The following is a 25,178-nucleotide window of genomic DNA, read 5'->3' as shown; positions in this document are numbered from 1 at the left end:
GGAAGCCTGTGTTTCAATTAAAACACGACAGGGATTTATACTTTATAACTACTTGTTATTGTTTATATTCAAATCCACGATTTATTGAGTTGTTCTCATTTTTGTCTAATTCAGCTTGACTTTGATAATCACACACACACACACACACACACACAAAACATCAAACGCTTTCAATTGTCAAGCACCGAAGCTGTGAGATACGACTCACAGATGAGGAAACTCAAAGACTGGCGTGCTGCAGGAGTGCAACACACAGCCAGTTTCAGTGAGGCTCTTAGAGATCAAGTGCTAATGCACTCTGCAGTGAAGAGCCTGCCGCTGATCCGCACGCGAACAGAGAGCGAGATGAAAGAGAGGTCGAACATATGCCCTGTCCAGAACAAACAGCAACCCCAGTCACAGCACCCTGCCACTGTCTGAAGGGCCTGTGCACTTTCACTTGGAGATTCTGCATTAGCAGGTTCCTGTAACAGCAGGAGCTGTGTAGCTACTTTGGCCAAGAAATTATTACTGTTATTCGGATTATGAATTAGTCATTTAGCAGATGCTTTTATCCAGAGACTAGGGGTGCATCAACAACTACTGCTGCTTCAGAGTCACTTGCAATAGGACCTTGGTTTTATGTCTCATCCGAAGGATGGAAAACTGTGGTGGGTGGCGAATGTTGTTTGTGCTCACTAAGCATCTCGCTGTCTCTGAGAGACCGTACTGCATGCAATAGATTTTAACAAGCAAGCTGGCTCACGCGTTTTAACATGTTTTAGTCCTGCTTGAACGATCTGTCGATTTGTTTTTTTTTTTTTAGCTGTTGGTTTTATAATGAAAAAAACAGGTGTATTGCTCACGTTCCCTTCTGACCGTGTCTATGGTAACGGCCGAGCCTTGACAACTACGATTGCAAAGTATTTATTTAAAAGGCGTTTTTTTGTATTAAAAATTTCATTTTATGTTCGCTTTACATTGCATTTTCGTTTTATATTTGCATTTCATTTTATATGTTGCATTTCGTATTTGCGAAAAAAAAACACAGGGCTCTACCTATCCCTAACCTTAACCCAATCTCTTATCTACAAGGAGCAGTATGGCAACATTTGTGTCTCTAATTGTTGTGTAGTTACTTAGTAAATACATGTATACTTACACAATTGCAATGCACTTAAATGTGTAAATCTATTTGCACGATATAACCCTCACTCTAACCCCTAGCGTTTTCTGATACAATTGTGTACTTATATATATCATGCAAAGATTTACACATTCAGTACATTGTAACTGTGCACAACAACACTGTAATAATGTGTAAGTGCACATGTATTTACTAAGATACTGCAATGTAAATACACATTCATTAGAGATGAAGTGTTACCAAAATACTCCTCATAGCTATACACAAAAGTCTGGAATTGAATTTAAATGATGGCGCTACTGTCCAAGTCACAGTATCAAGTTTTCTTATTGCTGTTTGGTCTTTCGTTAAAAGGTAAGGAACAGAGTGACAATTCAAAACGAATCAATCTGTAATCTGAAAACGTAATTGATCATCTAAAAAGAGAACTTGCTTATCCCAGTTCCCTTGATCTTACTTGCATCTCACATACAGAACAGCAGGTCCCTGCCAACAGATAAGATGAGAATCGAGAGAGAGCGGGAGTAACAAACCGACACGGGGTTAATGACATTTTGATTGTCCGCCAAAAAAAAAAAACGAGACTTAACTACGACCGCGGCAGCCATTCAAAGATACTCGAGATTGGAGAGGATGCAAGAGAGCAGGGCAAATGAAGCAACACAATCTCCCTTCCTCTTTAGAATAGCTTAGCTGTGGTAATGTCGACCAGGCTTTCCATTTCCCAGAGAAAATGTGCTATTAGGAGGCACCAAAAAAAAAACAGAAGCAAATTTCAAAACGGAGGGGAAAAGAACATCAAAACTAAAAGTTAGTTCCCGAACTTGTGGAGTTCAGAAGTTTCAAGGTCAATACAAGTTTAGGATGAGAAAATGAGAATTTAGAACGTTTGAGAAAATATCTCAAGATGTTCATTCTGCAAAGGACTGGAGGGAGCACCCTTTTCTCTTAGGGGCGGTGAGGGAGGGGGCAGCTCTGTCTCCATGCCTCAAGCCTGCCTTGGACTGGAGGGAGCACCCTTCCTCGTAGGGGGTGTGAGAGAGAGAGAGAGAGAGAGCAGTTCAGTCTCCATGCCTCAAGCTTTCCTTGGACTGAAGCAAAAATGAACAGCAAAGACATGAGGCTAATACCGACGTGTAATCAGAAATGCCTGACAGACCGCACTGGCACCCAACAACCTCCTCTCACTTAGAGGCAATGTACGTAGTGTTAGGAGAAGCTGCAATTGATGCACGAGATACTGGAAGCAGGGTTTGTCTTAAATCATATCCATAAGGAACAGACTCCACAGGCAGAGGAACCACAAAGGTTAATGCAGCGCTGTCAGAAATCCCATTTCCTCATTTATTCCTCATGAAAACAAAGAACAGAGGCGATTACAGAGAGGGTACTGCATTGCAGACAAACACTACAAGATCGAAATAGGGGTTCCGAAGCGTCCCGCGGAGTGCAGGGTGAGCCATCCTGAGACAGGACAGAGGGCCGGAGACACTGTAGAGCACAGAGAGGGGCGAGGGGGTATGGGACAGGTAGCCAGCCATGTTGCTGATGCTGAATCACTGGGATCCTGTAGAACACGAAGCCTTGGGGATCAACCAGCTATAGCAAGCGAGACGACCCCTGGTACGGGCATTTCAAAATTAACTCTTTCAGTCCTGAATTATTTTTTTCGAGCTGAAGAATAAACTCCTGTATTGAGTATACATGAGCACAGGGCAAACCCTTTGTTTTTGTTTAACCCTTGAAGCCCCGAATTGGTCATTTTGGTGGTTTTTGGTTTTACCATGTTATTTTCTCCAGTCGTTAACACATATGTTACTGCGTGTTCATGTACCTTTCTGTCCGTACGTATTAAATATTCTCACAAAGCATGAAACGTGGGAGTGCAGAAATAAAGGAGATATATTACATTATACCTAAAAGCCCCGGGGGCAGTCACATTGACGGCCACACAGGAAACAATACTTTGATTAAACAGAACGGTATTCTACTTTATTATTTTTATTTACCAGTCCGCAGTGTGTTTAGCTGTAATCAGATTAGTCTCTACTCCCTGGCTGAGTGAATGACTGACAGTCTATTGTTTTCAGTCAGTCTTTTGAAGGCTGGCGCCTGCTTGCCAGCTGTGCTGCTTTGGTCAGTCGATTAGCATCGGGACAAGTGAAAATAAATACCAGAGACCGTGGAGTTTTACTGCGCAACAAAATATGGAGTTGGTGTTTTGGATCAGATGGCACGGGAGTATTCTGTGAAAGCTGGCTCCCGACGGTGGTCTGTTCAGGTGTTTTACAGTATTGGATCTAGCAGCCATCATCTCCTGGGTACTAGAAAGAATGCACGGAGAAGAATTTACCAAGGAGAGGACATATTTTACAATTAGCACAGGAACTTTGCAAGAAGCATTTGGAACAGAGGGAGACTGCCAAGCTGGCAACACAACTGAGAGCCGCTAATGCCAGGTTGGCAAGTGCAATAAAAATAAAACTTCGGACAGCTGTGCCTTGTGCAAAAAGGCAGCGTGGAGAAGCGCATTATCTGTGCTGATTGTGAACAGCTTTAGATTCAGGTAATGAGAAATAAATTGGACTTTTTTTTTTTTACAACTTCTTGTGCTGAGCGCTTCTGTAAAATGTTTTTTTTTTTTCTATGTTTATTTATCTACGTAGTTCAGTTGCTTTTGCTCATCTGATAATAAACCGAACAGATTGCTGTTGAAAAGTAAAAGATGTACTGCTATCATCTCCGTTTTCTAAATATGTACCGTATGTTGTAAACCGTTGTCTGTTCGGATGTTTACTTATTTACATTTTCTTGTTTTGATTTGTAAAATAAATGTTTTATAATATTATATATATATATATATATATATATATATGCGCTTTGGTTGTTCAGATGTTTGTGGCATACCCAATAAAAAAATAAACTACATCTGACTTTCATTATAATGTTTACAGTGTTCTGAATACAGCCGTCAGAAAGACTGCAGCGGTCCTTCTAGCGTTGAATGTGGTTCTACACAACCTCAGACTGGGAGCCATGAGGTTCCGAGGTGATTTAAATATACACCGCTAAGATAAGAGGATTCAGTTCTGAGAGGGTTAACCTAACCCTAACACGACCCCTGGAAAAAAATAACAATTCAAAATCAAAATAAATATGCGGTACCCCAGTCTGTGCCTGGACCTGAAAAACGCTGCCGATTTATTGCACTGCATTTATAACACATGCATGCAATCTTTTGATTATTTTCGAAAGCTAATTTCCTCTGTGTTTGGCTAGCATACCCAGTGCAGGCTCGCAGAACGATCAACGATGCATTGCCGATACAATTAGATCAGAAGCACTGCCAAAGCAATTACAAAATACTACTAATATATAAAAAAAAAAAAAAAAAAAAGAAAGAAAATCATCATACCAAATCAACACAGGAAACAAATCTATATTTAAAAAAAATATATAAAAGATTTATGAAAAGACATGCAAGATGTAAAGGAGTTTCTGTAAGTGTAATGTTTTTTCCCCCCTCTCTCACACTAATCTCCCAGAGACACAATGCTCTGGTCCTAATTCTATGCAACACCTGTTCCAGGAATAATATCTCCGAGCTAGTACTCCCAGAGAAGCAGACACGGCTTTCATGAGGTATGGTTGTCCTTTCTGCATGCACTGCGGTGAGAAGCAATGCTACTGAGCCTCGCATTTGCTAAACAAATTCTGTTGCCATGGAAACTTTAAAAGGGGTCATATTAGCAAGGCTTAAGAATGATCTTCTTTCAGCCTCGTCGTTGTTTTGCCGTTGGTCATTTCACTCCGGTCAAATTTGTCCGACCTTTTTTTTTTTCTTTTAAAATACAGAGGCAGTCCTTCGTGAAAATAACATGGAATTCAGAGAAACGCCCCCCCCCCCCCCCCCACCAAATGACATAATGACTTAATGACATAATGACATAACTGACTTCCAGGAAATTGGAATTGAACGAAATAAAGCGCGATTCCAGAAAGGACACACGATGAATACCAGTAAAAACTCGACACAGACGACAATTACCCAAATAAAGACAGAATTGTGGGAAATGAGAAAAATAAATGAATATTGAACCGGATTGGAATCTTTATCCAGTATGAGCAAAAACAGCCCTAACCCTCCCTTTCACGCACTGCCCGGCCACTTTATTAGGACCTGTACCTCATATCAGATAAGTCCACTTTTTTGCCCCCCCGATCACAGCCTTGACTCAACAGGGCTTCACAATGTGTCGGAAGGTGTCTCCTTGGATTTGAAGCCATTCAGCCATTATTATTTTTTAACTCAGTCAGTGGGCATAGGATTGTGATGAGGGTTCATCGCGAACACGCTCAACTGGACGATGCCCGAAGTCTCCGTCATGCTCCTCAAACCACCCGCTCACGACTCTGTGGAAGGGCGGGTGACTCTTGAAAAGTAGCCATCGCCACCAGGGGTAGCTTTGCAAAGGCATTGTAAATGATGTACAGGAAAAATAAATCACCAAGTGAAAAAAAGGGAGCCAGGAATGAAGCCATTACGAGGGAAGAAACTGAATTTGAAAGAACTGATTACCGCTGGGGTTCCCAAACTTCATTACCCGAGGCACCTGTTCATTAGGCACTGCGGCAGAATACTAGCAAGTCTTAAGAAAAATAACACATTAAAAGCATTTTTTTAAACCTGTAACACTGTAAATCAAGTTAATCTAAATGGTCTTCGTTCGTATTTTGTTGTAGCTTTTCGTTATTATACACCTAAAAAATGCACAGAATGCAGTTGCTCCCGCGGCCCACTCGGGACAGCGTCATGGGACAGTTTGGAAACCTCTGGGTTACAGAGCTTTTCGTGTTACCTTTCTCCTGGGACAGCAGGTGTAGGGGACTCCACAGGCCCGAGGGCCCGTCCCGTTGCAGGAGTGGTACTGATTCACCGCCCAGTCACGGTACTCATCCCCCCCGCAGCAGGAGAACTGAAACCGGGGACAAGGAAACCGGCAAGCAGGTTAGATAGGAGGTGGATCCCTTATAACACCACTTCAAAAAATAACAATTACCCATAGACCCTCTGGCTGTAAAGGTTTCCCCATAGTGAAAGCATAGCAAAGTGTAATAAAGTACAGTGCAAGCACAGGTAAGCATTTAGAGGAATGGCAAATTAAAAATAACTATAGGAACATAATTTAGATCTTTTATTTAACATAATTAATTGTTAGTATTTTTAATTGTTGTAATTCATGTTTTATTTTTTTCTTGGTTTGTAAAGTGCTTTGGGATGGCTTGCCATGAAAAGGCATTATATCGTGTAATCAGAGAAACTAAAAAATGAAATTGCAGAAGTCTATCGGAAGCCATAAAGCAGTACAGTATTTCATGTTAGACTTCGAAATGTCAAATTTTTCAATTTTTGTCAGCGTAACATCATTCTACAGGTTTCATTCGACTTTATGACGCTGAATTCGTTAATTATATAAGGGGATGCAAAACCTTTGGCAATAGCTTTATATAGCATGCTATACATCATTGACATTTTTGTAGCAATGTGTAGCATAATGTACAAAACACCAGTATTAATATATTAGATAGTATAATATATTATACAGTAAAGTGCAATACTGTGTAGCAAAGAATAGTGTTTTAACTAACCTGAACAAAAAAGGTTGCAAAAAAAGAAAGAAAGGCGCGAGAAGGGAACATTAACAGTATGAGATGAATCAGCGGTGCTTGCGATGTAAAACTGAAAAGGACTCCTCTAGCTAGCGATCACTCTGAAATCTGTCACCCAGGGCTGCCAAAATCAATTTCTAATGAGGCGATACAAAGATAACATCTGCAGAATAACAAGATCATTAGTATACAATCCATGCCTGGATTTACTATGAGTTTAATAAGACACACCCAAGCTTGTTACCTATAAACTATGGCCAATCAAGCAGGCAGTAAAACCTGGAATGGGTGAAACTGCTATGAAATGGGAGTTTTATTCCCATCCCTTGTGGCACACAAGCTCACTCGTTTTTTCCTGGCGCCTTATCATGGAATCCAGTAAAGAAAAAACATTTAGAAGCGAATACCAAAACCTAAAATCATTTACCAATAGTTCAGTAGGGAATCGACTCCAGTGAACTTTCGGGTCTCAAGCCTCTGCTGGGTGAGTTGGAGACCCCAGGGGGTCTGGGTAATAGATTTTTCTAGCTGGCATTGCCCCAGGTTAACAGACTAAGATTATAATGGGATCGCCTCAGGCTTTTCACTAAAAGGTTAATAAAACAGCTACAGTAGCTCTCACCAGGCATTGGGAGTCTAATTTCCATCTTATGTGATACAAAGTGAACAACAAAAAAAAATACATGAGTTAACTCTGGTATTTCGCCTCTATACCGAGTTGCCCTCAGAGCAGGGGAATATAGAACTGCCGATTAGAAAGCAGGGTAGGGTTTTATTTATTGAATCAAATTCCAAATTAGTAAACAAAAAAAAACAGGCAGCGAACCGCTAAACACTATGTATGCATTCTTAGATTATCACATTGTTAGATATACAGATTAACGCACAAGAACAGACGTTACACTCGGGGAATAGCTTTCATCTCCTTTACAGACGCACCCGAAGAATCGAGGCTTAAAATGTCATTGCTCTTGAGTGTGTGTGCATTTAAAATACTGTGCTTAACTTCCAATAGAGATCAGCTTGCATTGAATGCACCGTGTGTGTGCCTGTGTGTCACCGTGTGTGTGTGTGTGTGGTTACTGTCTATAGACAATTTACAACAAACAAAAAATAATATTCATTATGTGAAAGAAACAGCTTTTGGGATAAATTAAATTCACTCTACGGAACGCACAGACTTGATATCTCTCATGATGAGGTGACCCACGGTCGTTTCACATCAAAGCAAAATCTTCCACTCCCCATCTAAAAAAAACAACACACGCACACGCACTGACAGTGCCAAAGTAATGTTTGTAAGGGCTGTTTTAAGGAACGCTGTAAGGACCACATCAAAGTTACAATGTACCATCCTGTTGTACAGCAAACCCACAGCTCTGGCCAAAAGCATTGCTATAGAAAGAACTCATTTTGCTTCATAAAGTCGAATGAAACCTGCAGAGTAATGTTACGTGAACATATCGAATTACACACCGTTTTGGAGTTGTCCGGACACTTAAAGAACACTAGACTTTTGAGATAACTTCTTCCGATCACACGATGGTAAATAACACACATAAATTATGTTCATATTGTTCTGTTTTTTTTTGTTTGTTTTTTTAAGTCTCAATCCTGAAGTTCTAGGTAATGCAAAACATTTGACCAGGGCTGTACAAGTCTTGAATTTGCACTCCTAGCACTAGAAACAGTAACACGTTTTTTTGTTTTGTTTTGTTTTACCAAAGGGGCATTGCTGCAGCACTTTGGTTCCAAGATTGAGGCGGAGTGTTTATTTGTTTTAAGATATTTTCCGTTATAAATGAGGATGCTGTGGATGAGGAGTATGAGAGGAAGAAACTGCAGCATGTTCAACTAGCTGCTGAAGCGAGCGAGGATGGAGAATCCGGGTTTACCCAGTGGAGGTGTGTTATCGAGGATCTGTGGCACACTCTACAACCCGGTTTCTCAGAGACGTCGGGTTCAGCGTCCAAGAGAGAGAGAAAGCACAATAGAAAGAAAGCAACGCTGATGTACGGGTAAGTAAGCTGGGCTGAGCTGAGTGGGGGATGGAGGGGGGTGATGCTGGGACGCCAGAATCACTGTTGAGCCCTCTTGAGGTGTCGTGGGCTAGTCAACGAAACACAGAGGATGGAAGGTGCCCACTTGAAGACCCCAGAGATGTATCTGACTTAGCACAATCTAGACGGTTGTCATGCTGATGCACTGGGGAGACCGCGCTGGGTAGAGCCAGCATCGCAGCCGTTGTGTGCTGATGCGCTGGGGAGGCAAAATGAGCTGATCCCTGGAGCCAGCATTACACTTCAGCCATTAACATCAGGCAGAAGGATATCTACATCATCAGATGGAAAGCATCGCAAATGGATGGAGATGCAGATGGATGACGTTAGTTTACTGCAAAGCTACGTCTTAGTTGGTGCTTATCTTGGCGAGGGCAGAGTTCAAATCAGCATGAAGTTTGAACATCTACTCTCATGTAATGGAAATCATTGCCATGCAGTGCAGGATGCGTTTAATCTCTCTGAATCAGAAATTGAAAAACGGCTACATTTTTTCAAAAAAGCACTCACAGGAATTAGAAAAGCCAGATGATTTAATACCCGGCAAAGGCCATTTCCAAAAATACCGAGAATGGGGCTGACTCACACAATAATATATATCATCTCCCGTCACTCTTTGAGAGCGATGGCTATTGTGTTAAACTCCTACTTTTCCCTCTAAGAAAAAGCTACTGTGGCTGTTTTGTTACCTTTAGAGAAAAGCCTGAGACGATCCCATTATAATTTCAGTCTGCTAACCTGGGGCAATGCCAGCTAGAAAAATCCATTAGCAGACCTTGTCATGGCATCATTGCTTTGCAGAGATGCAGTCTATTACCCAGACCCCCTGGGGTCTCCAACTCACCCAGCAGAGGCTTGAGACCCGAAAGTTCACTGGAGTCGATTCCCTACTGAACTATTGGTAAATGATTTTAGGTTTTGGTATTCGCTTCTAAATGTTTTTTCTTTACTGGATTCCATGATAAGGCGCCAGGAAAAATGAGTGAGCTTGGGATGGGAATAAGACTCCTGATGCCGAGCAGTTTCATCCATTCCAGGTTTTACTACAAGCTTGATTAGCCCCAGTGTACAGGTTACAAGTTCGGTGTGTCTTTAAGCTCCTAGCAAAACCAGGAATGGATCAAACTGCTATGCAATGGGAGTCTTATTCCCATCCCTGTGCCACTATCCATTCTGTGGAGGGTACCTCGATGTAAGGTGGTCCTCTCTTAGGCAGTGGTCAGGTTCTTCAACAAGGGAATGGGAAAGTTTAGTTCAACATCACCAACCTTTTCCTGTACAAAGTCCAAGATGTTCTTGAAGTCCAGATCATCGTAGTAATGCTTAATCCCTTCGCGAATACTGCTCTGAAACACGGAGCTTGTCTGAAAAGAGAACATTTACTGTGTTCAGCTTTCAATAGAGATCAACCGGCATTTAATCAATATAGTGTGCTAAACCTTTACTTGTCTTCCACTGTTACGTTTGTGAAAATGGCTGAATTTTAGTCACTGTTTCACATTTTTTTTTTTATTTTTTTTTTTTTTTTTTTTTAAGTTGGACTTTTGTTTGAGCTAGTCGTTGCTGCTTCGCAGATCAAAACGCAACCCCTTGCTCTTTGAAATTCAAACAAGGCAGAAAAAACCCTCTCTCGCCAAACACAGCAAGATAGGGGCAAAGCAATTCACTTCTGATACTGTTCAAATAATAAAACATCATCCACACTGTATGACTACGGTTCCACATCCTGGTTTTTGCGGGTTCTATGCCAGATCACTATTTACCAGGTTTTTATTTATTTATATATATATATATATATATATATATATATATATATATATATATATATATATATATATATATATATATATATATTTTGTTTTTTAAACCACGGAAGCTGCTTCTGAAAAGACTCCTAGCAGCTGGTTCTCTGAAGGAGGTGGTTTTAGAAACTACCACTAGGGGGCGCGCGCATCATGGCAACAACAAAGAAAGCATGAAAACGACGTCCGTTGCTCCTAGGAGTGTGCTGGTGCAATTGTAAAGGCGAGGAAAGGACAGCTTTTCTTGTTTTTAAAACCAACACATTAACAAATGGATTTAACACCTGCCAAGAAATACTTCTTAATAATCTTTATTTTACAAAGCGCCTAAACGCATGCATCTCAAAGTGCTGTACAAACACACAAAAAAAAAAAAGAGAACCATATATACAGAAAGCATATTAAGAGTATACATAAAACAAAATGAGAGAAATCAGAGACCAAATCATGATAAAAAAATCCCTGAACATAAAAGTGTGTCTAACTGTTTTTTAAAAGCATAAACAATCTTAGCATCCATGATAGATTGACTGAGGTTGTTCAAAAGTCTGGGGCTTTTTGCCACTATGTGCCCATCGCCCATGGAGAGAAGCTTAGTTTTGGGTTCTGCCAATAAACCCGATCACGTAGATTACGAACGGGTGTGTATCATGTAAGCTGTACAGCAATGTAAAGACAATTACGAGCATAAGCAGCAGCACAGCCCTGCGCAGTAAGACGTGTGTTCAGGATTGACGATGACTAGCCTCAGCGCGATGTTAAAATCATTTCCGAGAAAGGAGCAGCACTCTCTTTTTCAGAGCTGGGATGAAGCTCTTCGGATGAGACTTAAAGTCGTGATGCGTAGTCCACCCCCTGGTCTGTGTAAGACGCTTGGAGATGGAAGACAAAACCAGCTGGTCTGAAGAGCCATGGGGAGCAGGGGCTGCTCCAACGAGACTCCAGACAGCAATCCAGAGGCGTGAAAAGCCTGCTAAACAGGCACAACAAAGCCACTCCACTCGGGAGCTGGGAGTCTTTTTGCTTCTGTGTGGAGGTTAGGGGGTTACCTAAAAATAAAACAAATTGGTAAAAACAGCGGTTTTTGGGAGCTCTGAACACAAAGCCTGTTTTAAGGGATTGTTTTTGAAGGGTGAAACAGCAGGTTGGGGGAAAAAAAAAAAAAAAAAAAGAAAAAAAAAAAAAAACAGTAGAAAGAAGGGATCGCGTGAACCGAAAACTTCAGTCAGGTAAATCGACCTCTCTTAAAAAACAGTAAAAAACAGTAGAAAGAAGGGATCGCGTGAACCGAAAACTTCAGTCAGGTAAATCGACCAAAATAACAAAACCAAAAAAAAAAAAAAACACAAAACACAGTCCTTAGAAAACGTCCTCTAAAACGGTCCTTAAAGTTTTGTCCAGACTTGTCAAGTAGAATCTGTGCTGTCTTGGCAGCCCTATCCACACTACCTGCATAATTCACCATCAATGCTTTATTACACTTTGCTATGGTAAACTTTTAGAAGGGCTGTGATTGACAGTGCTATGGCAGGTGGCTCATTTCTAATGCCGTATTCCTAGTGTATGTACGAGCCATGCAGGTCCAGACACAGCGTTTGCAAACTACACACTAACACATGCAAATCACACGAGCGGAAAAGCCAGCGGCACAGCTGGGCTTCACAATGCCTGCATCTCAGTCCACAGACAGCACTTAGAAAAGCAACCTGAAGCCGCAGCACAGTCCAATCCTTATGGAAGTTTACTGCTAAATCTGCGCAGCAATGTTATCGCTTTCCCAGGATTACACTGCATGCCTTGCCTACGTTTAAACATGCTTTCAATACGCTTTACTACATAGACATGCTTTTACGAGGGTAATCTTTAAAAAAGGACAGAACCCAACCTGCCCGGTGTCACACAGGTGGGACTTTCAAGTGACTAGTACAGTATTAGACTAAGAAGTGTGTAGACTATCGCTCATTATTATTAAGGTGCTGGTAATGACAGTGCTGAGAGTGCAGTGTGTAGACTAGCGCTCATTATTATTAAGGTGCTGGTAATGACAGAGCTGAGAGTGCAGTGTGTAGACTAGCGCTCATTATTATTAAGGTGCTGGTAATGACAGTGCTGAGAGTGCAGTGTGTAGACTAGCGCTCATTATTATTAAGGTGCTGGTAATGACAGTGCTGCAGAGCTGAGAGTGCAGTGTGTAGACTAGCGCTCATTATTATTAAGGTGCTGGTAATGACAGTGCTGAGAGTGCAGTGTGTAGACTAGCGCTCATTATTATTAAGGTGCTGGTAATGACAGAGCTGAGAGTGCAGTGTGTAGACTAGCGCTCATTATTATTAAGGTGCTGGTAATGACAGTGCTGAGAGTGCAGTGTGTAGACTAGCGCTCATTATTATTAAGGTGCTGGTAATGACAGTGCTGAGAGTGCAGTGTGTAGACTAGCGCTCATTATTATTAAGGTGCTGGTAATGACAGTGCTGAGAGTGCAGTGTGTAGACTAGCGCTCATTATTATTAAGGTGCTGGTAATGACAGTGCTGAGAGTGCAGTGTGTAGACTAGCGCTCATTATTATTAAGGTGCTGGTAATGACAGTGCTGAGAGTGCAGTGTGTAGACTAGCGCTCATTATTATTAAGGTGCTGGTAATGACAGTGCTGAGAGTGCAGTGTGTAGACTATCGCTCATTATTATTAAGGTGCTGGTAATGACAGTGCTGAGAGTGCAGTGTGTAGACTAGCGCTCATTATTATTAAGGTGCTGGTAATGACAGAGCTGAGAGTGCAGTGTGTAGACTAGCGCTCATTATTATTAAGGTGCTGGTAATGACAGTGCTGAGAGTGCAGTGTGTAGACTAGCGCTCATTATTATTAAGGTGCTGGTAATGACAGTGCTGAGTGCAGTGTGTAGACTAGCGCTCATTATTATTAAGGTGCTGGTAATGACAGTGCAGAGAGTGGAGTGTGTAGACTAGCGCTCATTATTATTAAGGTGCTGGTAATGACAGCGCTGGAAAGTTTAACATGGGTAACATGCTCTAGCGCACATTACGAGGGGAGCTCAACAAACCGGCCAGGCGCTTTTAACCACCGCAGTCATAATGTCAAGTCCTGTGATGAATGCTTCTGGAGTTACTCTGCTAATGCCATGTGGGAGATGAAGTGCGGAAGGCAGCCAGGCTTGTTATTGGAACCGGCAGAGGACCTTTAGCCCTTGCTTGTCACCCCACTTAGCATCAATTACCTGCTTACATTTTCCAAGTGCATTACAAATGCAGATATTTTAAACGCTGGAGCTCTTTAATCAATAGCCACAGACCCCAGCAGTCCAGGATTAGCACTGTCTGGATCTTGAAACAAGCCTTTTACGTGAATTTCTAGTTCAGAAATAGGAACGATTGGTTTCAGACTGAAAGCAATCAAAGACTAGTCCCTTAATACAAATTCTATTGCGCAGTATGTAAACTGAACCTGTACAACGCATTGTAATAATCAAACCTGTACTTGAAAAACATTGTGCAGTGTTCTCTGTATGTACTTGAAAAATATTGTGCAGTGTTCTCTGTATGTATTTGATAACATTGTGCAGTGTTCTCTGTATGTATTTGATAACATTGTGCAGTGTTCTCTGTATGTATTTGATAACATTGTGCAGTGTTCTCTGTATGTATTTGATAACATTGTGCAGTGTTCTCTGTATGTATTTGATAACATTGTGCAGTGTTCTCTGTATGTATTTGATAACATTGTGCAGTGTTCTCTGTATGTATTTGATAACATTGTGCAGTGTTCTCTGTATGTATTTGATAACATTGTGCAGTGTTCTCTGTATGTATTTGATAACATTGTGCAGTGTTCTCTGTATGTATTTGATAACATTGTGCAGTGTTCTCTGTATGTATTTGATAACATTGTGCAGTGTTCTCTGTATGTATTTGATAACATTGTGCAGTGTTCTCTGTATGTATTTGATAACATTGTGCAGTGTTCTCTGTATGTATTTGATAACATTGTGCAGTGTTCTCTGTATGTATTTGATAACATTGTGCAGTGTTCTCTGTATGTATTTGATAACATTGTGCAGTGTTCTCTGTATGTATTTGATAACATTGTGCAGTGTTCTCTGTATGTATTTGATAACATTGTGCAGTGTTCTCTGTATGTATTTGATAACATTGTGCAGTGTTCTCTGTATGTATTTGATAACATTGTGCAGTGTTCTCTGTATGTATTTGATAACATTGTGCAGTGTTCTCTGTATGTATTTGATAACATTGTGCAGTGTTCTCTGTATGTATTTGATAACATTGTGCAGTGTTCTCTGTATGTATTTGATAACATTGTGCAGTGTTCTCTGTATGTATTTGATAACATTGTGCAGTGTTCTCTGTATGTATTTGATAACATTGTGCAGTGTTCTCTGTATGTATTTGATAACATTGTGCAGTGTTCTCTGTATGTATCTGATAACATTGTGCAGTGTTCTCTGTATGTATTTGATAACATTGTGCAGTGTTCTCTGTATGTATTTGATAACATTGTGCAGTGTTCTCTGTATGTATTTGATAACATTGTGCAGTGTTCTCTGTATGTATTTGATAACATTGTACAGTGTTCTCTGTATGTATTTGATAACATTGTGCAGTGTTCTCTGTATGTATTTGATAACATTGTGCAGTGTTCTCTGTATGTATCTGATAACATTGTGCAGTGTTCTCTGTATGTATTTGATAACATTGTGCAGTGTTCTCTGTATGTATTTGATAACATTGTGCAGTGTTCTCTGTATGTATCTGATAACATTGTGCAGTGTTCTCTGTATGTATCTGATAACATTGTGCAGTGTTCTCTGTATGTCAGAACACTTCGGTCGGTACATCAACTTTTTTTGCAATATTAAGTGGGGTGGAAATCAAATATCAGTCTGACAAACGAGATAATTACGCAAGTGACATTATAATTATCATCATCATCATCTTGCACCGACTGACTCCCAGAATACTCTGGTATTTCAATGTGGGGATAACAAGCAGAGAGTGACATTAAGCAAGATAGACTGTATCTTTTAAACATGTGTGTTATATTTCCATCCCTGCTAAGACTGTCAGGCAAAACTATAAAACCTGGCAGGACTCCTAAAACCCAAGCCGTGTATTGATTGTTTATAATTTTTTCCTCTATTTTACCTCCTCTTTTTCTACCAAACCCAAGATCAAGCTGATGGCCTCCAATCACTGACCTATCAAGCAGCAAATATTTCCAGGGTGACTGAACCCTGGAGGCGAGGTCCAACCTGTGTAGTCTCCATCTAAACCTCCTGACCAGTAGGGGTCGCTGTCTAGAAACATGATGAGACACTATCCCATCCACTGGTCCCCACTGGAGCGCAAAACCCAACACAGTGCAAGTTCTCAGCCCCCAGCAGCCGTGATCCGAACCAGGCTTGCATGGGTCACCCCACTCTGCAAACTGCAGTGCAAGGGGAGCTAGCCATCCAAGCTGAAGCTTTTTACACTTCCTGTCAACTTACATTGTTCTCAAAGAGCAGAGCGATGATCACAGTGATGGTCTGCAACGCCAGCAACACACTCAGAACACAGAAAAACTGCAAAGAAATAAAACAATAACGAGGGATCAATTGACTACAACAACAATTATTATTATTATTATTATTATTATTATTATTATTAGGTCATTTAGACTCTTTTCCACTCTGCTCTTCTCAATTCATTATTTTAAAAGGACAACAAATTACCCTTAACCCAAACCCTCAAAGTTCATCCAGAATTTCCCCTAACAATAACCAAACAGGAACGGTTTCTCTGGGCTTGACGCTTTTTCTGTGTTTAAAGGTCTCCAGGAGTGAAATGCACGAACAGCTAGTGAATAAAACTAACTAACTTTCTTTCATCTAGAACACTGGCCCTACCAAGACAGTCTCAATTACGAATCAGTTTCTGTTCCCAAACTTGTGTGATTGCAGATAATAAGTCCCCTTTCCACCTTTGCATGAAGATAATGTTTGCATAATTCATGTTTTTTTTTTTTTTTTTTTTTTTTTTATGAATCAGCAGTAGACATTTAATTCAGGATCCATCCTCAAGCATTTCAAAGGGCTGTTCAGTCACTATGTGCTGAGGATTGATGAAGTGCTTTTTTTTTTTTTTTTTTTTATTACCCTTGCATTCATTTTCTTTGAAAGTTATATCGCTGTGTTCTCTTATCAACCCAAAAAAACAGTAGAAATGAACCCATAACATGGAATACGGAATAAAAATGCTAATAAATAAATAAAATTAGAAATTACATTCCGATCTGAGGGACATTGACAAAGACTTCAACAAAAATAAACTTTAGTATTTGATGCATCCCTCAGTCTCTGTTGATACAATGTCTAAGGCGAAGGATAGAAACAAGGTACCTCCTGGCAGTGTGTTTTAGGGGGTTGATTTCATCACCTGATATATACCCTGAAAACCACAGCTGGGTTTTAGAGCATCTTACAGCACTAGGAAATTGTGCCAAACCTCTTATTTTAGGGGTACTGCAATCCAGGGTGATTCACGGGTGCTGTAAAATGCTCTAAAATCTAGTTAGTCAATTCAATTCCTTTATTTAACTAGGTAAAAAAAAAAAAACTAAAATTCAGTTGAAAAGTAGTTACAATCTTAACCGGGCCAAGACAACACATGCATCAGTGTGGATAAAACTGTAAAAACAGGCAAGTGAGCATCTAATTTGATGATTTTAATAGAGTACATGTGCAATCCATTTAAAAATGAACAGAGAGCCATACATGATAAAACGCAGGAGACCTTTTAGAAGCTGTTTAAGACGCCTGATTAAAGCACAAAGCGGTTGAACATTTTCACACACCAGTGTGTTTCTGTGTCACAGATTACCGAGTGGAAATTGAGATTCTCACACCCAGAGGATTCCATGCATATAAAATGATAAATCTTTAGGTGTTCTAATAAACTTGAAACATGGCTGTAATTGGCACACATCATAAAAATAAAAAACAATATTGATATCAGAATTATTATTTTTTAACACACATTAAAACACAACACCAAAACAAGTCAAATAAAGCAATGCAATCCACACCTTTTAATGCAGATTTAACAACTCAGTCATTAGCGTAGCAAAATTAACAAAAACCAGATTTCAAATCCTTCTGTAAAAACATTCCAGCTGTCTGCTGCTGCAAATTCAAACGCGCGTCTGCCGAAAAAGCTACCGCTGATCAGGGCACAAGTTCATGAAATCGACCTTTTAGAACATTGTGTATGAGCTTGTGAGCTCAGAAAGATAAAACAATATTGAGTGAAGGCTTAGACAGTGATGAACAATTTTCCGGGAGAGATTCAGGCTCCTCTTTCTCTGAGATTCCCAAGCCTGGCTCCCCTGGGATTGACAGCGGAATGGACAAAACGATCAGACGTGCAGAGTTAGCTGTCAGGTGACTGGGTGAGTGACACGTCCTCCGAGTGGCTCCATTTGAACAGCCCCCTGACTGACGAACCGCCACCCGTCTTAATCCCAAGCAGCCGTGATTCTGCTTCAATTTCCTGGCTGCCTGCTCCCACTCTGAAACCTTTAACAAGTTTTTTTTTCGTCTTTTTATTCAAAAGATCAGCGAGTTGGAAGGAAGGAACGACACAACCTCTGATTTCTTTACTTTCACTTTTTCTTACTTTTCTCATTTCAAACTTTCACCTTGTGAACCCATCCAGAGGTCAGGAGAATCATAAGAAATATTTTTACATTAAAGCTGAGAGACTGGCAGGGAGGGAAGCAGTGTGGCTCTAGTGGTTAGAGCTGAGGAGGGACTGGGAGGGAGGGAAGCAGTGTGGCTCTAGTGGTTAGAGCTGAGGAGGGACTGAGAGGGAGGGAAGCCCAGTTCTACTCCTAATGTGCAACAAGTATCTCTGTCTGCACCCCATTTGTACTTCCAATATCCCATGCCAATAGAAATGAAAGGAGCATGCTAGGATCAAGGATGATCTGGAAGACCACAAAAACACAAGAACTATGAAAGGATGATACAAGACTAAGAAAAGATTTAAATTAATCCAGAAAACATTCACACTGTGCAGCCTTGTTTCATTATATAAAGCCCAGTTTTACTTGCGATATGCTCCATCTGCACCTCAGCTCTACTCATAACACACTGCAATGCCCCTGTATATTCCACAAGCACCTCTTCATCAACCCTCACTTGCAATACGCACTGTTAACATGAGATGCAATCCCACCCGACACTCCAGCCTCCCTCCAGTAATCTACAGCTCTGGCCAAAGGTTTTGCATCACCCTACAGAATTAACTAATTTTCCCTCATAGACTCAAATCCACACCCCAGTATCCACGCCCCAGTTGTGACAGCGCTGTGCTGCACCCCGGCTCCACTCACAATGTGCAGCAGTGTCTGGTTGTCCCGCAGAGAGCCCAGCATGCCCACCAGGGAGACGCTGAACATGGCCAGACCGAGCAGGATGAGCACCACGGCGGGAGCCAGGAACAGCCCCTCCATGGTCTTGTTCTTCTGCCTCTCCACCTCCGCGTAGATCCCCACACACAGGACCAGCAGCCCCAGCAGCTGCAGGGGGAAGCACAGGGAGGGGCAGGTTAGAGCATGGGGCTTCAGCCAGCATGCGACAGGCTTGCAACTGGCACGCGCCGGCAGGCGTTCTTTAGGACGCTATGGATTCCTCAACCACAATGCTCTCTCAATCGTAATGTATATCAAAACTGTTTGCATCGCAGAGAAATGAGAAATTATAATGGGAGGTATCTGTTGCTTTCAAAGCTACTGATGGGGAAATCAAAGCAGCCACTCTGTGGTGCTGATTGTGATGAACTCTTGTCAATTAGATGATGCCGTCAGATTTACATTGAGAAAACAGGTTGCATTCGGGTAGGTCTCTGTTATACAGTGGCCGTTTAAGATTGCACATGGTTACTGGTACAGCCGGTGGTCCCTGCTGGAAGCAATGGTGCTGGAGATGAAAAGGTTGAAAACCGCTGGGTTAGAGCAGACAGCACCACCAATGCTGGTATCGAAACAGGGCTAGGCAATACCAGAGCAATGGTACAATATTCAGGACTAGCACTTTCATCCGTTCCAGGTATTAATATGAGCTTGAGACACAGTGTGTAGTTAACAAGCTCTGGTGTGTTATTAGACTCACGGTAAAACCAGGAATGGATCGGACTGCAATGGGAGTCTCATCTCCTTCCTTGTGATGATAACCAGCATTATTACTGCAGGGATTGAATATTGCATAGCAGTTTCACCCCTTCCAGGTTTTACTACTAGCTTGCGTTTTGTTCGACTCACAGTAAAACTAGGAATGGATCAGACTGCGATGCAATGGGAGTCTTATTTCCATCCCCTTGACGATATTGCACAATTACAAGTGTAGACAGCCCCTGGTCTGGCACATGCAGGGTTGCACACAAGCTGCAAAGATAAAACAGTCACTGCATATTGACAAACCGTTACATAACAAAGCACATTCGTTAACACATTAGTAGAGAGCTAGAGAAAGCAAAAAAAGAAAAAGTGGGTTAGATTTACTATTACAGAAAGCAGAGAAGAAAATGACAGGCAACACCCATTGCACAAAAAGCCTTGTTCAGAACACAGTGTTGAGGGAACACGTGCAAATGTGTTCAAATAAAGAAACACATCAAGTGATTAAATGTCTAGACATTTGTGCACAATGCTGGTATTGCATATGGCTTCAGTCCAGTTTTGCTAGGTAACAGAACACTTCAATACAGGTTTTTATTGTTTTGTTTTGTTATATGCATGGCAAGGGATCGCCTCCTGCAATGATCTCACCAGACAATAGAAACACAGCCCAGTGATTTTCTGGGTCCTCTGTTTGGCAGATAACACTGACACAGCCTGGCAGGGGCACAAATAAACATGTCCTCTCGCAGACTAATTACTATCTTGCAGCCAGAAGCGAATTTGAGATTCCCTTGGTCGCCGTCGCCCCCCCCCCCCCGCCGAAACGAAATTGAAACGAACGCCGGCAGCGAGCTTCTCCAAACCTGCTCGCTTTCATTAGCCTTTTTGTTTTCTTGTTTTAAACGTTTACACTTCTGAACGCTGAAAGGCAGGCCTAAAGGGCAGAGCAGCTCCGAGAATCCCCGATGAGACTTCGAAAGAGAAAACTACAAGAATCAAAGCCGAGTTGACAAGCGTTTGGCTAGTGCCGCCTTCTGTGTACGAGAACACTTTATCTGAACCTTTTTTACATCGCCTTCAGAAACGCATCAGAAACCAAGCCTAAATCCAAGAGAAACGCATTCAATACACAGAGGAAATTAACAATATACAATTAACTCTGCCTCGCTGCCGGGACCTCAGTCCATCAGAAAATGTTTCCGAGACAGATTTATTTATTGGTCTGTTTTGAAGTACTGCAGGTTTATTTAATTACTGTGTCGAGCACGGAAACACGTAGCCAGGAGTCATACAGTTGTCAAAACAAGAAGACTCCCCCACACACTGCAATTTCCCAGGCACGGCTGAGCCAGGCTCAATGCAAATCTTTTTAATCAGTGTGGTTGTTGATTTTCACTGTTTTTTTTTTTTTTGTTAACACAGTAGGGGTCTGTCAGTACTGATTGTATTTTGCACAAAATCATGTTCATTTTGTTGTTCTTATGTTTCGCCCATTAATGAAGCCTGCCCTCCAACACAAGAGATACCGGCTGTACACAAAGGAAATGTCAAGTGCATTTCCCTGGGCTCTCACTAGGTGGCAGTAGCAAGCATCAGCTTTGAAACAAACCTTGGGACACACAAAATCAATTAAAATGACAAGCGTCTTGAAGACAGTCTCAATGTCATTGAATGTATTATTGTTCAGTATTTCTGCACGGTGACTGGGCTTGCTCAATGTCTTCACATCCTTTCTAGGATGTGTGAATGTGGCACAATTGCACACTGTCAATCCTGAACACACATCTTACTGCAAAGGGCTGTGCTGCTACTTATACTAGTAATGGCCTTTAAGAAGCATTTAGTTGACTGGTATTAAATAAATCCATTCGTTAGCGCGTTGATTTCAAAACGAGAAAAGCCGTCCTTCCCTCACCTTTGCAACCGAGCACCGATCAATGAATTTTCCTTGCACCCGGTGCGCTGACCCGTTTACCTCAGGACCGCGGCTTCATACTGACTTTTCATTGCCTAATTAACATCACGCAGTTTATCACTGTAGCTGCTGGTATTTCGTACTTCAATAAATCTGTAGGAAAAAAACAACCAACAGGAATAATACAGGGCACCGTTTTGGGCTGATCTGAAATTCATTACTTTTTGTGAATCATTTTGGTTGGTTTCTATTTCTTGTCTGGAGGCGCCGACTTTTTTTTTTTTTTTTTTTTTTTTTGTTTGTTTGTTTGTTTGTTTACACTTCCAATCAGCTTTTAAAACGCTGCAATGCGGGAGCCAGCTGCCAATGTGTTGGCATCCCCTTGTAAAGGTGAGGGAAGGACAGCGTTTCTCATTTCGAAATCGACACTTCAAAAGAATGGAATTATTTAACACCTGCATATAAATACGTGTTAAAAGGCAGTTACCAGTACCAGTGCACCCTTATCACTGCAGCTTCCAGGTTTTGCACTGCACACACTGAGCTCACAGCTTGTTGGTATTAATCAGTTTAAATACAAATAAGATTCTGAAACAGATTGCAGCGCTTTGAGGAGACAGCCCTCTGCTCCCCCCGCTGAGAGGATTGCAAATCCAAGATACGCCACCAAAAGCAATTTCTCTTTCCTTCGCATTAACATTTAAGAGGTGTCAAAGGTCAAAGCTAGACTTTCTTTTATTAATGAACCCTGTGCCACACTGAGATTCATAGCGACTTGCAAATGCGTTGCGACGTGCCCGTGGCAATTTTATAATTTTTATTTTTTTTTTCTCTCTGAATATTTATTAACTGTGCCTGTGCCGAGACGTGCTCACGGTTAGCAGAAAAATATACCAGGGGCTATTTGTCTTAAAAGGGTACGTAGCGGGGTTCCAAAAAAGCACAGCGTGGCACGTGCCTACATGTCCACGTGCTCAAACTGTCATTTTTCTTTTCGTTGTTCGCACCCTGCCAACTTTTTCACACTTACAACTTTTCAAAGTCTGTTTCAAAGCCCTTTTCGAAATGTCTGCTCTGGCGCACTGCGGTTTGAGATCTGTCCTCTAAATCACTGCAGGAAGAGCGATAAAATTAATTAGATTAAAAAAAAAAAAAAACATATAAGTGCTCTGGCTTTTCAACTCCGCACCACACCCTGGATCGTTATCGCTGCGTTGTCTGTTTGACAATGTGGGCATAATACACTATCAGTGCACTAGAACAGACATTTTGAAAAGAGCTTTGAAACAGACTTCAAAGTTCTAAGTGTAAAAAGTTGTCAGGATGCTAACAATGCAAAGAAAAATGTCAGGTAGGTCATTGGTTGAGAGCAGCATTTGTCTCTACACTGACAATCTAGCTTGGCTGCTGCCTTCTATGTTATTTTGTTCAATTGTTAATTTTGTCTGTGCAAATGGCACGTGATCCACACGCTCCTGTGGTTGATATTCACACTGCAATGCTACCTTTCCATTATAATATTATTATTAATAAAACATTATTATTATTTACTCATTTAGTCCAAAGCGACTTACATAGGACCTCGCTTGTTTGGCGTCTCATCCGAAGGACGCAGCGCAAGGAGGTTCAGTGACTTGCTCAGGGTCTCTCACACAGTGAGTCAGTGGCTGAGCTGGGATTTGAACCAGGAACAACAAGCTACTTTCTCTAACCACTGGACCAGCAAGCCTCCAAAAGACCCTGCAAGTCCTTCTCTGTTCTGCTCCGGCACGCTTGTTGAGGGCAAAATGTAATTCAAAATTATTTAAAAAAGGGACATTGAAAAAGACATCCTGTGCTAACATTGCAGAATTAATGCAGAGTCCACCTACAAAGGACTTATCTTATTAGAAGTCAGTATGCACTAATCCTATCACAGTGTTCAGCTGAGAGATCCAAGATGGTATCGTGAATATTTCTGCATAACTGTGTATTAAGTTCTTCTGCTCTATCTGATACAAAATATACATGCCTGCACAGAGGTTAATAACAGGGTTGAGGAATACGTTTATTTTCAAACCTTCTGGGAAACAATCCTGACTTCAGGTATAAACTCTGTAACGGGGGCATCATTTTGATCATCGGATTGGGTTGCGTCCTCTGCATGCTAATTTTATTCTGTTTTTCAAGGACATCGAGTGCTTAAAATTGCAACAACGTGTCGTAGAAACTGATTTGACTTTTACTTCTGTAATTTGACTGACATGTCAGTCACGGCAATGACACCGGGCAATCTTAAAAGCAGCAGCCATGGATTGATTGGGCATGGAAAGAAAGGGGGCTCCCTCCAGTCCAGTCCAGTCCAGTCCAGTCCAGGGCAGGCTTGAGGCATAGAGACTGAACTGCTCCCTCCCTCCCTCACCACTAAGAGAAATGGTGCTCCCTCCAGTCCAGGGCAGGCTTGAGGCATGGAGACTCACCTGCTCCCTCCCTTTCCCCCGTTCTCTTCATTGTGCAATCGATATTAGTATTAATGTGCTGCCAAAAGGTGCCAGCGTGTGGGAGTAAATATTTTTTCTTCCTGCTAAGATTTAAAAAGCATATTTCCTGCACCTTAATAGCTTGTCAATCCCGGTGCAGAGGAATATTTAGAGTTCACAAAAGCATGTTCGTCTTTGTGCCCTATCGCAGACTGTTCTAGAATTTCAACTTTCCAAAAATGCTATTTTTAAACAAGGCTAGGGCTTGGTTAAGTCCGAATATTCAGCTCTTTCTGCGAGCTGTGCCCATGCTTGCATCCGCATCAACTTTTAGGCTAGTGTCTGCTAAAGTGAATCGCTTCACTTGTGCTTCACTCACAAACACAGTTCTGCGCGATTTCACTTGATGATAATAATAATAATAATAATAATAAACGGTCGATATTGTACACCATTCCCAAAGGAATGTAAACTCGACTCTGGGGTTTGACTTTACTCTGTATACTGTCCATCTGTTCATTGCATATAGCAGGCAATGTTTTATATAGGCCCTAGGCTAGACATTACACTTAAGATTCACAGCAAATCCCTTTCCAATTACTTAAACCTTAATCCTTCAGTATGCCGTTCTGTAAAATATATAATCACACGCACTGGCGACTAGGTTATTGAGTTTTAATTACAAGCCCTATACAAGATATTCACCTGCACAGCGATTATAGGCAATAATACACCCACAGTGTTTAGCAATCACGAGACTTGAGGGGGGCACAAATCACACCGATTGGATGAAAAACCGTGCCTTCAGCAATTTCTGTAAAGTACCACATTCATCCAGCGGACGCAAAGACAAAACCCAATTGGTTGCCAGAGTTTTCGGGAAGGTCATTAGGGCTGGATTTAATGCAGTTTGGGGTTTCGTGTTGCTGCCGAGCGGAATGATGAATGTGTGGTT

The 25,178-nt window shown here is 41.4% G+C and overlaps 1 protein-coding gene across 3 annotated transcripts in view; it reads right to left on the bottom strand.

The window, feature by feature from the left end:
• The window catches only part of zgc:110329 (uncharacterized protein LOC550500 homolog), a 57,831-nt gene that overhangs the window by 21,202 nt on the left and 11,451 nt on the right, over positions 1-25,178 (bottom strand). For 2 of the 3 annotated variants that reach the window (XM_041233361.1, XM_041233362.1), the window contains exons 2-5: positions 19,064-19,249; positions 16,179-16,253; positions 10,125-10,220; positions 5,986-6,102 (exon numbers count right to left, since the gene is read on the bottom strand). In XM_041233361.1, coding sequence (XP_041089295.1) covers positions 5,986-6,102; positions 10,125-10,220; positions 16,179-16,253; positions 19,064-19,249 — 474 coding nt within the window. The remainder of the gene's footprint in view (positions 1-5,985; positions 6,103-10,124; positions 10,221-16,178; positions 16,254-19,063; positions 19,250-25,178) is intronic. The other variant, XM_041233363.1, reaches the window with a different exon arrangement.

This window comes from Polyodon spathula, chromosome 31, assembly GCF_017654505.1.
Source record: "Polyodon spathula isolate WHYD16114869_AA chromosome 31, ASM1765450v1, whole genome shotgun sequence".
Taxonomy (NCBI): domain Eukaryota; kingdom Metazoa; phylum Chordata; class Actinopteri; order Acipenseriformes; family Polyodontidae; genus Polyodon; species Polyodon spathula.
This window is presented reverse-complemented; position numbering and strand designations above follow the sequence as displayed.